Source organism: Mya arenaria, chromosome 15, assembly GCF_026914265.1.
Source record: "Mya arenaria isolate MELC-2E11 chromosome 15, ASM2691426v1".
Lineage (NCBI taxonomy): Eukaryota > Metazoa > Mollusca > Bivalvia > Myida > Myidae > Mya > Mya arenaria.
The window spans coordinates 36,931,336-36,947,485 of record NC_069136.1 but is presented as its reverse complement, the minus strand read 5'-3'; the positions used below and the strand labels follow the sequence as shown (position 1 = coordinate 36,947,485).

Genomic DNA, 16,150 nt, shown 5'->3' with positions numbered 1-16,150 from the left:
GCTCATACATGCCATATTTTCTGGAGACCATTCAGGGGGATTTGTTCAGAAAGGCTGAAATTTAGGGGGAATTTGGTAGTATTCAGGGGGATTTTTTTAGCAGGTTTAAGTTGGCGAAATTTCAAAAAAAAATTAGAAGTACGAAAAAATGTATTCACATATATTTTACTATGAAAACCTCTAACATTTTCATTATACAGAATTATTTTATGTCATGATTTATCATATTCTTATGATACACTGTCATGTCATACTGTAATACAGTAAATTAAATTTACCTTCCTCCAAAGTCTTTTAAAAGATTCTGCTTAATACTATCAGCTATGATGGCGTTCAGACACTAAGAGAATGGAATGAATATTATTAATTTCTTCCTTTTCAAAAATAGTAATATTTCTTTGCCTTTGATCATTACTTCAAATTAATTGATTACTTGTTGTTAAGGTTTCCTTTTGGCATTTATCAAACCTTTTTTTAAACAGTAATTTCACCCTTGAGGAGTTGTTTCTTTACATTCAGTTTCACACACATACTGTGATTTCACTTTGTCATTATTGCCTGATGTAAAATCTCTAAAAAAAATAAAAAAAAATTCCGGGGGATTTTTACGCCGGGAAACCGGGGGATGGATCGAAATTCAGGGGGATATTTCCCCCCGCCAGGGGATATGGCATGTATGCATGCTGAGCATTGATTCATTTTGCAAAGCTAGATGATGTCTAAAAATGGCACAATATAAACACTTGAAAGATGTATTTAAAAAAAAAAAATGCATTATTATGTTTAACTCATTCAATTGGAATGAATGAGACATATACATAAACATATGATTTGTGTTCAGTTAAAATCGCCCTTATAAATGGATTTTCTTTTCATTCATATACAGACAAACCTCGTTGGCTCAAACTATCTGGGCTCGATTTTCTTGTTGGCTCAAACTCGTTGGCTCAAACTAGATGATAGGACCGAATTTGTTCTAATAAATGTTAGCATTACTGCTTGGCTCAAGTTCATGAGGCTCAAGGTATTTTGGCTGGTCGCTTGGAGTTCGAGCCAGCGGGATTCGACTGTAGCTTCATGTACATGTACAGGGCCACAAAGTCCCAATTTGATAAAGCGCCAACATATCGCTTATAGTTTTTTTATTTCTATACAAATCATACGCTATTTTTGCATCTATGAAGTGTATCAAATAATGTATATTGTGCCCCTTAAACATCAGAATTTTTTACACTTATGTGCATTCATTACATCAAGGGACTGAAATTACATATTGTTTAATCAGTATCAATATTTGAACATCTTTTAACATTTAGAACTATCCGATTATTCCGCAAATTAGAAAACCCATAAAGAAATTATCAGGGTTTTCTACTAAACATAGAAGTTGTAGAAATTTGAATTGTTGTTGTGGAGAGTTCAAGAATTGCCCAAAAATGGAACATGCATGTGACTGTTATCTATTTTTACCTCATTTTTTACACTATTGGAGTGCAGGTCATGTGACTGGAATCTACTTTTACCTTATGCTTTACACTACCTGAGTGCAGGTCATGTGACTGGAATCCACTTTTACCTTATGCTTTACACTACCTGAGTGCAGGTCATGTGACTGGAATCCACTTTTACCTTATGCTTTACACTACCTGAGTGCAGGTCATGTGACTGGAATCTACTTTTACCTTATGCTTTACACTACCGGAGTGCAGGTCATGTGACTGGAATCTACTTTTACCTTATGCTTTACACTACCGGAGTGCAGGTCATGTGACTGGAATCCACTTTTACCTTATGCTTTACACTACCTGAGTGCAGGTCATGTGACTGATATATATTTTTACTTCATTTTTTACACTATCGGAGTGCAGGTCATGTGACTGGAATCTATTTTTACACCATGCTTTACACTACCAAAGTGCAGGTCATGTGACTGGAATCTACTTTTACCTCATATTTTACACTACCTGAGTGCAGGTCATGTGACTGGAATCTATTTTTACCTCATTCTATAGACTACCGGAGTGCAGTTCATGTGACTAGATTCTATTTTTACCTCAGTCTTTACACTATCGGAGTGCAGGTCATGTGACTGGAATCTACTTTTACCTCATGCTTTACACTACCTGAGTGCAGGTCATGTGACTGGAATCTACTTTTACCTCATGCTTTACACTATCGGAGTGCAGTTCATGTGACTGGGATCTACTTTTACCTCATGCTTTACACTATCGGAGTGCAGGTCATGTGACTTGAATCTACTTTTACCTCATGCTTTACACTATCGAAGTGCAGGTCATGTGACTGGAATCTACTTTTACCTCATATTTTACACTACCTGAGTGCAGGTCATGTGACTGGAATCTATTTTTACCTCATTCTATAGACTACCGGAGTGCAGTTCATGTGACTGGATTCTATTTTTACCTCAGTCTTTACAATATCGGAGTGCAGGTCATGTGACTGGAATCTACTTTTACCTCATGCTTTACACTATCAGAGTGCAGGTCATGTGACTGGAATCTACTTTTACCTCATGCTTTACACTATCGGAGTGCAGTTCATGTGACTGGAATCTACTTTTACCTCATGCTTTACACTACCTGAGTGCAGGTCATGTGACTGGAATCCACTTTAACCTCATGCTTTACACTATCGGAGTGCAGGTCATGTGACTGGAATCCACTTTTACCTCATGCTTTACACTATCAGAGTGCAGGTCATGTGACTGGAATCCACTTTTACCTCATGCTTTACACTATCGGAGTGCAAGTCATGTGACTGGAATCTACTTTTACCTCATGCTTTACACTATCAGAGTGCAGGTCATGTGACTGGAATCTACTTTTACCTCATGCTTTACACTATCGGAGTGCAGGTCATGTGACTGGAATCTACTTTTACCTCATGCTTTACACTATCGGAGTGCAGGTCATGTGACTTGAATCCACTTTTACCTCATGCTTTACACTATCGGAGTGCAGGTCATATGACTTGAATCTATTTTTGCCTCATGCTTTACACTACCTGAGTGCAGGTCATATGACTTGAATCTATTTTTACCTCATGCTTTACACTATCGGAGTGCAGGTCATGTGACTGGAATCTACTTTTACCTCATGCTTTACACTATCGGAGTGCAGGTCATATGACTTGAATCTACTTTTACCTCATGCTTTACACTACCTGAGTGCAGGTCATGTGACTGGAATCTACTTTTACCTCATGCTTTACACTATCGGAGTGCAGGTCATGTGACTGGAATCTACTTTTACCTCATGTTTTACACTACCTGAGTGCAGGTCATGTCACTGGAATCCACTTTTACCTCATACTTTACACTATCGGAGTGCAGGTCATATGACTTGAATCTATTTTTACCTCATGCTTTACACTACCTGAGTTCAGGTCATGTGACTGATATATATTTTTACTTTATTTTTTACACTACATGAGTGCAGGTCATGTGACTTGAATCTATTTTTACATCATGCTTTACACTACCAAAGTGCAGGTCATGTGACTGGAATCTACTTTTACCTCATATTTTACACTACCTGAGTGCAGGTCATGTGACTGGAATCTATTTTTACCTCATTCTATAGACTACCGGAGTGCAGGTCATGTGACTGGATTCTATTTTTACCTCATTCTATAGACTACCAAAGTGCAGGTCATGTGACTGGAATCTATTTTTACCTCATTCTATAGACTACCGGAGTGCAGGTCATGTGACTGGATTCTATTTTTACCTTAATCTTTACACTATCGGAGTGCAGGTCATGTGACTGGAATCTACTTTTACCTCATGCTTTACACTACCTGAGTGCAGGTCATGTCACTGGAATCTACTTTTACCTCATATTTTACACTACCTGAGTGCAGATCATGTGACTGGAATCTATTTTTACCTCATTCTATAGACTATCGGAGTGCAGGTCATGTGACTGGATTCTATTTTTACCTCAATCTTTACACTACCAGAGTGCAGGTCATGGGACTGGATTCTATTTTTACCTCATTCTTTAGACTACAGGAATGCAGGTCATGTGACTGGAATCTATTTTTACCTCACACTATACACTACTTGAGTGCAGGTCATGTGACTGGAATCTATTTTTACCTCATTCTATAGACTACCGGAGTGCAGGTCATGTGACTGGAATCTATTTTTACCTCACACTATACACTACTTGAGTGCAGGTCATGTGATTGGAATCTATTTTTACCTCATGCTTTACACTTCCTGAGTGCAGGTCATGCGACTGGAATCTACAATGTTTTTCTTCTTCAAGCTACACACCACATGTACCTGATCACTGGTTGTCATGGGAGTCTTTTGTATGGACATAATTTCTGATCTAAGATCGCCGATGAAAATTATCGCAGAATGGAAACATACGCAATTAGTTGTATATATTGCTACATATACATAGGCAAAAAATGAAATATTAAGTGTTTACCCTGGTTAGGGTTACATCTTGTATAGCGTTAAAGTTATCTTCAGTATAAAGCTTTGAATGTTTTAAACATCATGTAAAAAATGCAACAAAATAAAATAAAAAATTAAGCAACTGACTAGTAGTGTTTGTGCGTAGGGTAACCTAAACCAGAATTATTTTTTATTTTAGGCCTTCAACTTAACTTATTAAAGTCTTGTCGATACATACAAACCAAAAACTTTCAACTTTGGATATATATACAATATGTTATTCAACCAACTTTCAGTCCCTTTAATATAAGCTATTTTGTCCTTTACTAAATTAGTGTATATCATGTCTTTACAAAAGCACTTGGTAATATCTCTGCAATTACCTCCACTTGAACTGTTTCACAAAAGACATCCTTATGCACTTAGACAGCATGAACTAAGTCTTTATGAATAATTAATACAGGAAATAGATTCATCATTGTTTTCAGGAGTGAATTTTCCTGAAAGTGTGTGAAGTGGTGATTTTGCTGGATTGACTATTTTCAAGTTTCAAGTATAAAATATCCAGATAGGTTTCGGTGGTTTAAAGTCAAGTCAAAGATACTTAACTCCTAACTAAGAGTTATCCATTGCCATTTTTTTGCATTCAGCAATATTCATAGGCGAAAGCTTACTATTTGCACTCAATTAGTTAGTATTATACATTATTATATTATTAGATGGATAGAATCTTTAATACGGTATAAACATGCTTCAATCTTTATTTCAGTCCTCCATCTCATAAAGAGCACCAAAGACAAATGTAACCTCGATGTAATCTTGGACGGCAAGAACAAGCAGACGTACGCGTTTCACGACCCTCACATGCGTGAAAACTTCTGTCTTCAGATACGACAGATGAAGAATATGCACTCTACCGAGACGGATATCGACCAGATCTCGTTATTTATCGGCACTTGGAATATGGGTAGGCCTTTTTTTTTTCAAGTGTTGGTAGATGTAGATTGGTGTGCTTTTACAATGATTTGCCCCTGAAGTTTTGCCATCGTCTGCAATTCCATAATGTCCTACTCAGACAAAATGTTGACAATTGTATAGTGAGAAAATTATATATAGTGCTCTCTATATAACGTCCAGTATAAGGGGAATACGTCGGGCCTACTTATATAAATGTTCTAATACGGCGGCTGTTATGTGCCACTACCTGACCTTAACCCGAACAAACCCTAACCTAAATGGCATATATATGAGGTATGTCCCACTACCTGACCTTAACCCGAACTTACTCTAACCTAAGTGACATATATATGAGGTATGTGCAACTACCTGACCTTAACCCAAACTTACCCTTACCTAAATTGCATATATGTGAGGTATGTCCCACTACCTGACCTTAACCCGAACTTACCCTAACCTAAGTGACATATATATGAGGTATGTGCAACTACCTGACCTTAACCCAAACTTACCCTTACCTAAATGGCATATATATGAGGTATGTGCCATTACCTAACCTTAACCCAAACTTACCCTAGCCTAAGTGACATGTATATGAGGTATATGCCATTACCTAACCTTAACCCAAACTTACCCTAGCCTAAGTGACATATATATGGGGTATGTCCCACTACCTGACCTTAACCCGAACTTACCCTAACCTAAGTGACATATCCTAAGTGACATATATATGGGGTATGTCCCACTACCTGACCTTAACCCGAAGTTACCCTAGCCTAAGTGACATATATATGAGGTATGTGCCACTGCCTGACCTTAACCCGAACTTACCCTAGCCTAAGTGACATATATATATATATGAGGTATGTGCCACTACCTGACCTTAACCTGAACTTACCCTAACCTAAGTGTCATATCCTAAGTGACATATATATGGGGTATGTCCCACTACCTGACCTTAACCCGAAGTTACCCTAGCCTAAGTGACATATATATGAGGTATGTGCCACTGCCTGACCTTAACCCGAACTTACCCTAGCCTAAGTGACATATATACATATATGAGGTATGTGCCACTTCCTGACTTTAACCCGAACTTACCCTAACCTAAGTGTCATATCCTAAGTGACATATATATGGGGTATGTCCCACTACCTGACCTTAACCCGAAGTTACCCTAGCCTAAGTGACATATATATGAGGTATGTGCCACTGCCTGACCTTAACCCGAACTTACCCTAGCCTAAGTGACATATATACATATATGAGGTATGTGCCACTTCCTGACTTTAACCCGAACTTACCCTAACCTAAGTGTCATATCCTAAGTGACATATATATGGGGTATGTCCCACTACCTGACCTTAACCCGAAGTTACCCTAGCCTAAGTGACATATATATGAGGTATGTGCCACTGCCTGACCTTAACCCGAACTTACCCTAGCCTAAGTGACATATATATGAGGTATGTGCCACTGCCTGACCTTACCCCGAAGTTACCCTAACCTAAGTGACATATATATGAGGTATGTGCCACTGCCTGACCTTAACCTGAACTTACCCTAACCTAAGTGACATATATATGAGGTATGTGCCACTGCCTGACCTTACCCCGAAGTTACCCTAACCTAAGTGACATATATATGAGGTATGTGCCACTGCCTGACCTTACCCCGAAGTTACCCTAGCCTAAGTGACATATATATGAGGTATGTGCCACTACCTGACCTTACCCCGAAGTTACCCTAACTTAAGTGACATATATATGAGGTATGTGCCACTGCCTGACCTTACCCCGAAGTTACCCTAGCCTAAGTGACATATATATGAGGTATGTGCCACTGCCTGACCTTAACCTGAACTTACCCTAACCTAAGTGACATATATATGAGGTATGTGCCACTGCCTGACCTTACCCCGAAGTTACCCTAGCCTAAGTGACATATATATGAGGTATGTGCCACTGCCTGACCTTAACCCGAACTTACCCTAGCCTAAGTGACATATATATATATATGAGGTATGTGCCACTACCTGACCTTAACCTGAACTTACCCTAACCTAAGTGACATATATATGGGGTATGTGCCACTACCTGACCTTAACCCGAACTAACCCTAGCCTAAGTGACATATATATGAGGTATGTGCCACTGCCTGACCTTAACCCGAACTTACCCTAGCCTAAGTGACATATATATATATATGAGGTATGTGCCACTACCTGACCTTAACCCGAACTTACCCTAGCCTAAGTAACATATATATATATGAGGTATGTGCCACTACCTGAACTTAACCCGAACTTACCCTAGCCTAAGTGACACAAATATGGGGTATGTCCCACTACCTGACCTTAACCCGAACTTACCCTAGCCTTAGTGACATATATATGAGGTATGTGCCACTACCTGACCTTAACCCGAATTTACCCTAGCCTTAGTGACATATATATGGGGTATGTGCCACTACCTGACCTTAACCCAAACTTACCCTAACCTAAGTGACATATATATATATTAGGGATGCAAACGAATATTCGAATATTCGAATATTCGATCGAACGTTTGGTATTCGAATGTTAAAATCGGTATTCGAATATTCGATTATTTTTTTCAAAAAATAATGATATAAACCTTGAGTCTTTAGGGCAGTTTTTGTGTTTAAAATTATATTGTCTTGTTTTTACAACAATACGCATCTTGTGCCTGAGGCGTTAACGAGATGACAATCGAGTGTGCGTCATGCGTCAATTAGGGATCGATCGTAGGGTACTATAAACAGTGTCCATAATTGTAAAATAACTGGCTATTAGGAAATGACATCAAACAAGTTTAATTGATTTTCAGTTCTTTTAAATGACCATGCCAATTAAGAATTTAAGGAAGCGGCCTTCACACCCTCTTGTCAGTTTGCCTGCCAATTAAGCTGAGCAATATTGCTCAAATCGGTGATTGATATTATACGCTGAAAGTAGATACCACTTCATTCCTTCAGAATATATGTTCGCAAAACATTATAAGTTAAACTTATTATTATTATTATATATTAGATTTGTATTTCTCAACAACGTAAAAGATGCCAGCCACATCTGAAGTATGGACTTATTTCACGCGCTCTGTTGACAAGAAATCTGTCACGTGCAAACTATGCAGTGTGAGGTTGTCGTACATGGGCACGACGACTAATCTCTGGAATCACGTGAAGGCTAAGCATCCGAGTTCTCAAAGTGAAAGCAGTAAACAGCAATCAATGAAAACGTTTGGCGTTTCTGGTCTTAAACATGATTTGTGTTCTGGGTGCTTTGGGCAAACACTGCAGCTGGCCACCAAGCCGGCATTTGCTCTCCCGGATGTCAACAGGGTCGTCTCCAGATGTCGTAAGCTGGTCGGGCACATCAAACACTCGACTACATTGACGGCCGAAATGCGCAAGCGCCAAGCTACTCTAAAGGTGCCCAAACACGAGCTGGTGCAGGATGTTACAACCCGATGGAACATCACGCATGCTATACTGGCCCGGCTGAACGAGCAACGCCGCGTCCTGTCCGACCTCATGCTGGACACTCGGGTTACCCGGAAGGCCGACCAGCACCTGTCGTTGAAGGACGGCGAGTGGACCGTCGTCTCCGAGCTGAGTGACGTACTCAGTCATTTGACTGAGACGACTTCGTATATGTCAACGGAGAAGAACGTGTCATGCAGTGAAGTTTATCTCATCGTGACAAGTCTTTTGGACAACACACTCCGTGCATGCGAGGCTGATTCCCATGTCGTCAAGGAAGTGAAGGGTGTTATTGCTGCTGAGCTTCGTCGCCGCTTCCGACCTTCGAACGATGCCACCGCCACATCCACCCTAGTCCTTGCCGCTCTATTGGACCCCCGCTACAAAGACCTGGACTTCCTGTCAACGGAACAGCGGCGCTACACGGAAGACGCGCTCGAGAGTAGATTGGACGATGTTCCATTTCGGTTGCCAACCCCGACGAGAGTGCGTCAACACCCTCCAAACGACCCCGTCTTAGCTTCATGGTTCCAAAGACGACCAAGACGGCTAACGACGAGCTGCGTCGGTACCGGCACGAACCTTCCGACGAGGAGGCCACTCCACTTGCATGATGGAAAAAGAACGAGGGACGCTTTCCTCGCGTTGCACATGTTGCTCGCCAACTCCTTGGGATACCTGCGACGTCTGTGCCACCAGAAAGAATTTTCTCCTGCGCCGGACTCATTGTTAACAAACTTAGAAACAGACTGTCATGTGATCTTGTTGATAAGATAATATTTCTGAATAAGAACAAGGCCATCATATGTGATGATTTTATTGATGAGTGATTTCATCGAATTGTATGTGCTTGTTATGTGCTTGTTATGTGCTAGATACGTATTTCATATGTCGATGTAATAATATTCGACACGCTGCTATGTATTGTATTGTATTACGATAACACTAGAAACATTCGACAGATAAAGAAAAGGGTATCGTGGTTTATAACTAAAATTAATAGATAACTATAACTTTTTAAAGATTCAATTTTTATCGAATATTCGAATATTCGATCGAAAGAATTACCGAATATTCGAATATCGATTTTGCCATTCGTTTGCATCCCTAATATATATATATATATATATATATATATATATATATATATATATATATATATATATATATATATATATATATATATATATATGTATATATGAGGTATGTGCCTCTACCTGACCTTAACCCGAATTTACCCTAGCCTTTGTGACATATATATGGGGTATGTGCCACTACCTGACCTTAACCCAAACTTACCCTAACCTAAGTGACATATATATATATATATATATATATATATATATATATATATATATATATATATATATATATATATATATATATATATATATATGTATATATGAGGTATGTGCCTCTACCTGACCTTAACCTGAACTTACCCTAACCTAAGTGACATATATATATATATGAGGTATGTGCCACTACCTGACCTTAACCCGAACTTACCCTTACCTAAGTGACATATCATATATAATTAGCCCTGCCTGCATCCTCTACTGGATGTTATTTAGACTTTACAGAAAATCACATTCATGCACAACTGGGGAAAAAGGAATCTCGATTACCAACCCTTGTTTGCAGTGAAACAAAAACAACCTATTTGTTTGGCTCAAGCATATAACATCACTGCTAGAGGTCATGATGAGTACGTAGAGGGAACACATTATTTTTTTCAGTTTTCGTTAATTTTAAGGTAATGCGGCCATAAACCAGAGCTTAAAGTGACATTTTTATTCAAAATCAATACATACACATGTATAACAAACATAAATTTTGAGTGATAAACCTTTAGCTACTTATTGAAATTGCATTTATGGAAAATATTAATTACTGATAACAAGATTGTAGCCGTGTATTTTAAAGCTGAAAACGCAAAAATATTAAATGATTGGTGAGTGCCTAAAGATTTACTGTGATCTACTATTGTCATATAAGGTAGAAATCCTGTGTTTTCTGCACCTTTCTTTCAAATTAAACTTTGTATACTTCATAAGAACCATTGTTTACGACATGTATTCATCCTTTTTAGTATACTAAAACAATTGTATTTATTGTGGTAAATCTTTTTTAGGAGTAAGAGTGCATCTTTAAGCACATGGTTAAAGTGTACGAAATCAGTAGCCAATTGTAAACAACTGGTTAAGTTTTCCGTTTGGTCAAAGTTACCCAGAATGTTTACGGATTGGTCAATATCTATCAAATACTAACTACCAATCAAATAAATTTACCGAGTCAACTAGGTTGACAACTTAGTTTTATACATTTGACTGCAGATGTGTCTCATAATCAGGTTATCTTACAGCATACAGTTTTCTTGTTGAAGGTGGTGCTTCCCTAAACCAGAGCTTGAACACCAGTTGTGTACTGGCTATGGTGTACCTCGTGACAGAGTTTTTGCAGTGATGATAATGATGTTTATGTTCCAGAAACCCACCACTTTTGTCTCTTATTGTTTTTATATAAGGTGATGCATCCCTAAACCTGAGTTTTGGCAGGAGGTTCAAATGTATGAGGGTCGGGGGTATCTCATGACAGAGTTTTGGAGGTGATACTAATGATGTTAATGTTATGGGAACTCAAGACTTGATTTGTCTCTTAATGTTCTTATTTAAGGTGACGCATCCCTAAACCTGAGTTTGAGCAGGAGGTTCAAATGTATGAGGGTCAGGGGTATCTCGTGACAAGTTTTGGAGGTGAAACAAATGATGTTTATGTTGTGGGAACACAATACTTTATCTTTCTCTTAATGTTCTTATTTAAGGTGATGCATCCCTAAACCAGAGCCTGAGCACCTGGTTAAAGTGTACGGGCTCGGGCACGTCTCGTGACAGAGTGTTGGGGGTGATACCCCATGATGTTTATGTTGTGGGAACACAAGAAAGCAGCATGACGGAAAAAGACTGGGTCAACCAGCTTAAGGCGGGCCTTAAAGGTACATGTTATTATAAGGCTGTTAATTTTGTATTTTACTCAAGTATAAGTCATAATGTTCAGCTTTTTTCCTCATCAAAGTCACAATTAGCTATCATTTTAGTGTGTGTGTGGGTTTCCTTTTAAAGGGACTAGACACCAGATGGTCCAAAAATCTGGAAATACAGTATTTCATTTAAACAAGCTTAGAATTGTCAATGCATGTTGGTTGATGCCGATAAAACATCATTTTACATGATTAAAAGAATATTTTGTTGCTGTCTTAGCTGAGTTTACCCGTTTAAAAAGTTTTCCCAGTTTAAATTGTGTTAATTTAGCATATGAAAGTCATGTGATAAGTACAGATAAATCTACCTACGCTTTTTTTAAATTTAAACTGGAATTAACGTTGTAGACAGATCTGGTAAATTTTGAATTGGAAAAATATGCAAAAGTAACATGTAATGTAAGCTATGTGATACATCAGTAAAGAAAATTCAATGTGTTGTACACACCGATATCAATTTTATGAAAGTTTTTTAAAGGTCATAAGGTACCTTAAGTTTATTGGGAGATCATAAATGTATATATCCACTTGTATCCACTTGAATGTAAATTGTACAGGTGAAAGGTGATGCAAAAAATAAACAATTATAGTGATCAATCCTTGAGCTGACTTTTTAAGTGAAGGGGTCTCCTGGCAGACATTTCTTGATAACTTCATAATTTATGCTCTTGATTAGCTTTTATTGGGGATGTGATTTTTTTTAACGGATTAAAAACTGGTTACTTTTTGGTGTGTCTTTATTTGTTGTTATTATATATGCCTCCTCCTGATCAGCTTTTATAAAGGGATGTAATTCAACTGCTTAAAAGAACCGGTTGCTTTTGGTTGTTATTTAATTACACTCCAGTTTGCTTCAAATTTGAAGTCAGGAGAGCTTTCAAAGGGGCTTCTAAAAAAAACAGGCTTCTGCCCCATGATGCTTTACCCCCTATGACCCCCATTTGGGCTCTAAAGCGCTCTCGGAATCTACGCACTCGGGCTGTAAACCATTATACGGGCCTTTGCAGATGTTAACATCCTCGAAAAGGTGTATGAACCCTATATTGACCCTATTTGGGGTCTAAAGCGCCCTCAGAATCCATCACCAAAATGGTTTCAGCCCTAAAGCTGCGAGTTCAATCACATCTCTGGTTCATAGACATAGACTGTGTGTTTGCATCCTCATGATGTAATCTTGTGTACATTTTAGCATGTGTTCTTGTGGACATGGAGCTGGTTGAAGTGTCGTCACTGTGGGGCATCAGACTGGCCATCCTGTGTAAACCAGAGCTGAAGGCCTTCATTAGCCGAGTACAGCGTAGCTCCGTCAGAACGGGCATCGCTAACACTTTTGGTAAGATTTGTCTTATATCTGAATATAAATTTTGAAGACCCAGTTGATGACGAAGAGGTCAATAGATCAGTAGATCGTTTGGCAGTTTTACTATGTCTAGCAAAAGTTACGGGGTGAAGGGCCTGACCCCACTTTGCCGACCCATTATTTGCCAATCCTACAAGTCGATGTTGCAAAGAAAAAAGGTCTGTCTGTTTTGATAGTCTTCGTGACGTCTGCAGTCTTCGTGACGTCTGCAGCAGTGTCCCCCGTGTCATTATCATTCAAACTTTAAACATAGCTCAAAATCTTAATGATATTCCAATGAAATTTGGTACACATGTTGCCAGAGATAATAAAGATATGTACAGTAAAGTTTATAACTCTGGCTTTAATGACTATTGAGTGATGCCCATTGTTTGACTGTAAAAAAAACAAAAACAAGACGAGCGTTGGGGTTCGCTTTTTGGTTCTATATTGACATGAAAATTCTTTCACTTATTTAGCTGATGTTAGTCACATGTTTATGTCAGTTACACTATCTAAACCATATCACTATGAAGCTGCTTGTGGAATAATAATTTCAGGGCTCTTTGCATTGCACTACTCTTGAAACCTATCATATAAAATGTCATGTCTGCAAAATCATTGTATTGTTTAAGGAATCGTATGTACAATTATGTAAATTCAGGTTGCCTCGAGACCCCATATTATTTTGTTATCATTTAAAATAGTGTTATGTGTAGAGCAGGGATACATGTATGTAGGAATGAAACCCTAAATAATATTAACCAATATATTTCTGGTCTTAAAAGATTGTTGAATTAGTAATCAAACTCCACGTACATTGTATACCTAAAGATGCTCTTTGGCAACATTAACATAATGTTGATAAACATGACTACATGAAGTTCTTTGTTTATGTTTTATTTGAGAAATGGTCAGAATTTCTATTGAAAATTCTATGAAAAAATATCATCACTTTTCTAAAAAATGTCACTTAAGGTTGCTTCTCAAACTGTAAGTATTTTATGCAATTTGATGCACATTTTAGGCGGAAAAATTACAACACCGATATATGTAGTTAAACTACTTAAAGCAATTTGCTTCTTTGTTTATATTGCGTTTGTAGCTCATCTGTTTTTCAAGAATAGAAAATATAGTCATAGTCTTGGCCTTGTTGTTGAGGTCAGCGTTGGTGTCGGCCTGCAAAACCTTTTTATCTTAGCCATAATTGAAAAAAATAATTCAGAGTTTTAAATGAAACTTGGTACACATGTTGTCAGAGACAATACATACATGTACAGCAAGGCCCATAACTCTTGTAATAATTAATGAGTTATGCCCCTTGGTTTTAATGATTGAGTTATGCCCCTTGGTTTTAATTAATGAGTTATGCCCCTTGGTTTTAATTAATGAGTTATGCCCCTTGGTTTTAATGATTGAGTTATGCCCGTTGGTTTTAATAAATGAGTTATGTCCCTTGGTTTTAATTAATGAGTTATGCCCCTTGGTTTTAATTAATGAGTTATGCCCCTTGTTTTAATTAATGAGTTATATCCCTTGGTTTTAATGAATGAGATATGTCCCTTGGTTCTAATGATTGAGTTATGCCCCTTGGTTTAAATTAATGAGTTATGTCCCTTGGTTTTAATGATTGAGTTATGTGCCTTGGTTTTAATGATTGAGTTATGCCGCTTTTTGACTGATAAACAACAGATAGGCCTTGATGTACCATTGTCCTCTATCGAGTAGATTGATTTTAACCCTGTGCTTGGTATAACTGTGTTGCTCTTTTTAAACCGAAAAGAGGTCGAAATTCTGCCCCATTTACAATCCCAAAATGTATTCTTTTTTGCAAATATTTTTTTTCAACTCTGAACAAGTCAAGTAGTCTTTATTACCTAAAATTATTTAATTCAGCATATTAAAATGGGCTGTTCTTTATTTCTTTGTATGAAATATACTAGTGGACACTCACAATTCTAACGACCCTGGCCACATTCACAAAATGGTGGAAAAAAACACTGTATAAAATTATAACCACTTCTTCCTTTTTGAACTGTATTATAGTTAAGCTTTGGAAATTGGTTTAGTCATTTTGTAGAAAAATATGTTTTATTTATCTTTCTCATTATTTCACCTGTATAGCATGGCAGACATAAAGGGATCAAGTCGTTCGGCATCATTGTCCTCTTGGTCGTCATCCTCATAATAATAATAATTTTCATGTTGAACTCTTTTGAATTAAATGATTACCAGTAAAACCAAAAAAAAAGTATTTCATTTATGTTTACAGATCAAATAAAAAAATGAACCTTCATAAAAAAATATTTTTTTTAATAAATCGCTTCATGGCCCCAAATACTTTAGTTTGAAAAGCGCAGAGATATTTTTAGTATTTTTTTATACGGTATTTATAATATTTTATGTCGGTGCCTTAATCATATGCCTTTTTTTGTTTTGATTATTAAAGTCAAGTGAGTTATAACCATGATAATGCTGTTAGATAAAAATTAAAAATTCAGTGGTGAAGAATTGTAAGTTTACAACGACGATGAAAACAACATTGTTCAATGTAAGGATTAGTTCTGAACAGTCGACCCACTGCCTCTGAGTTAAATCAACTGCCAGAGTCATGGCCCTTGAATTGTCAAAATCTGACCAAACCCAAATTCTTGAAAGTAAGAGCTCCCAGCTTAGGCGACACTTTAAATTCCACAGAATTCTAGGTGTAAGATATATCAAGGTAATAAATTGTAGTTTAGTTTAGTTTATAGCAATACATAGCCATTATATGGTAAAATTAGAAAACTATAACCGGGGAAAATAAACTAGCAGTTATTCATTGTACTGTACTAAGAAAAAAATAATAATTAGCTGTCTAATTTAGATGGAAAATATTTTA

General features: G+C 37.5%; 1 protein-coding gene across 1 annotated transcript in view; it reads left to right on the top strand.

Moving 5' to 3' along the window:
- LOC128219024 (phosphatidylinositol 3,4,5-trisphosphate 5-phosphatase 1-like) overlaps positions 1-16,150 on the top strand; it is a 72,311-nt gene that overhangs the window by 28,328 nt on the left and 27,833 nt on the right. Inside the window, exons 11-13 of the mRNA XM_052926836.1 lie at positions 5,199-5,396; positions 11,715-11,885; positions 13,120-13,263. Coding sequence (XP_052782796.1) covers positions 5,199-5,396; positions 11,715-11,885; positions 13,120-13,263 — 513 coding nt within the window. The remainder of the gene's footprint in view (positions 1-5,198; positions 5,397-11,714; positions 11,886-13,119; positions 13,264-16,150) is intronic.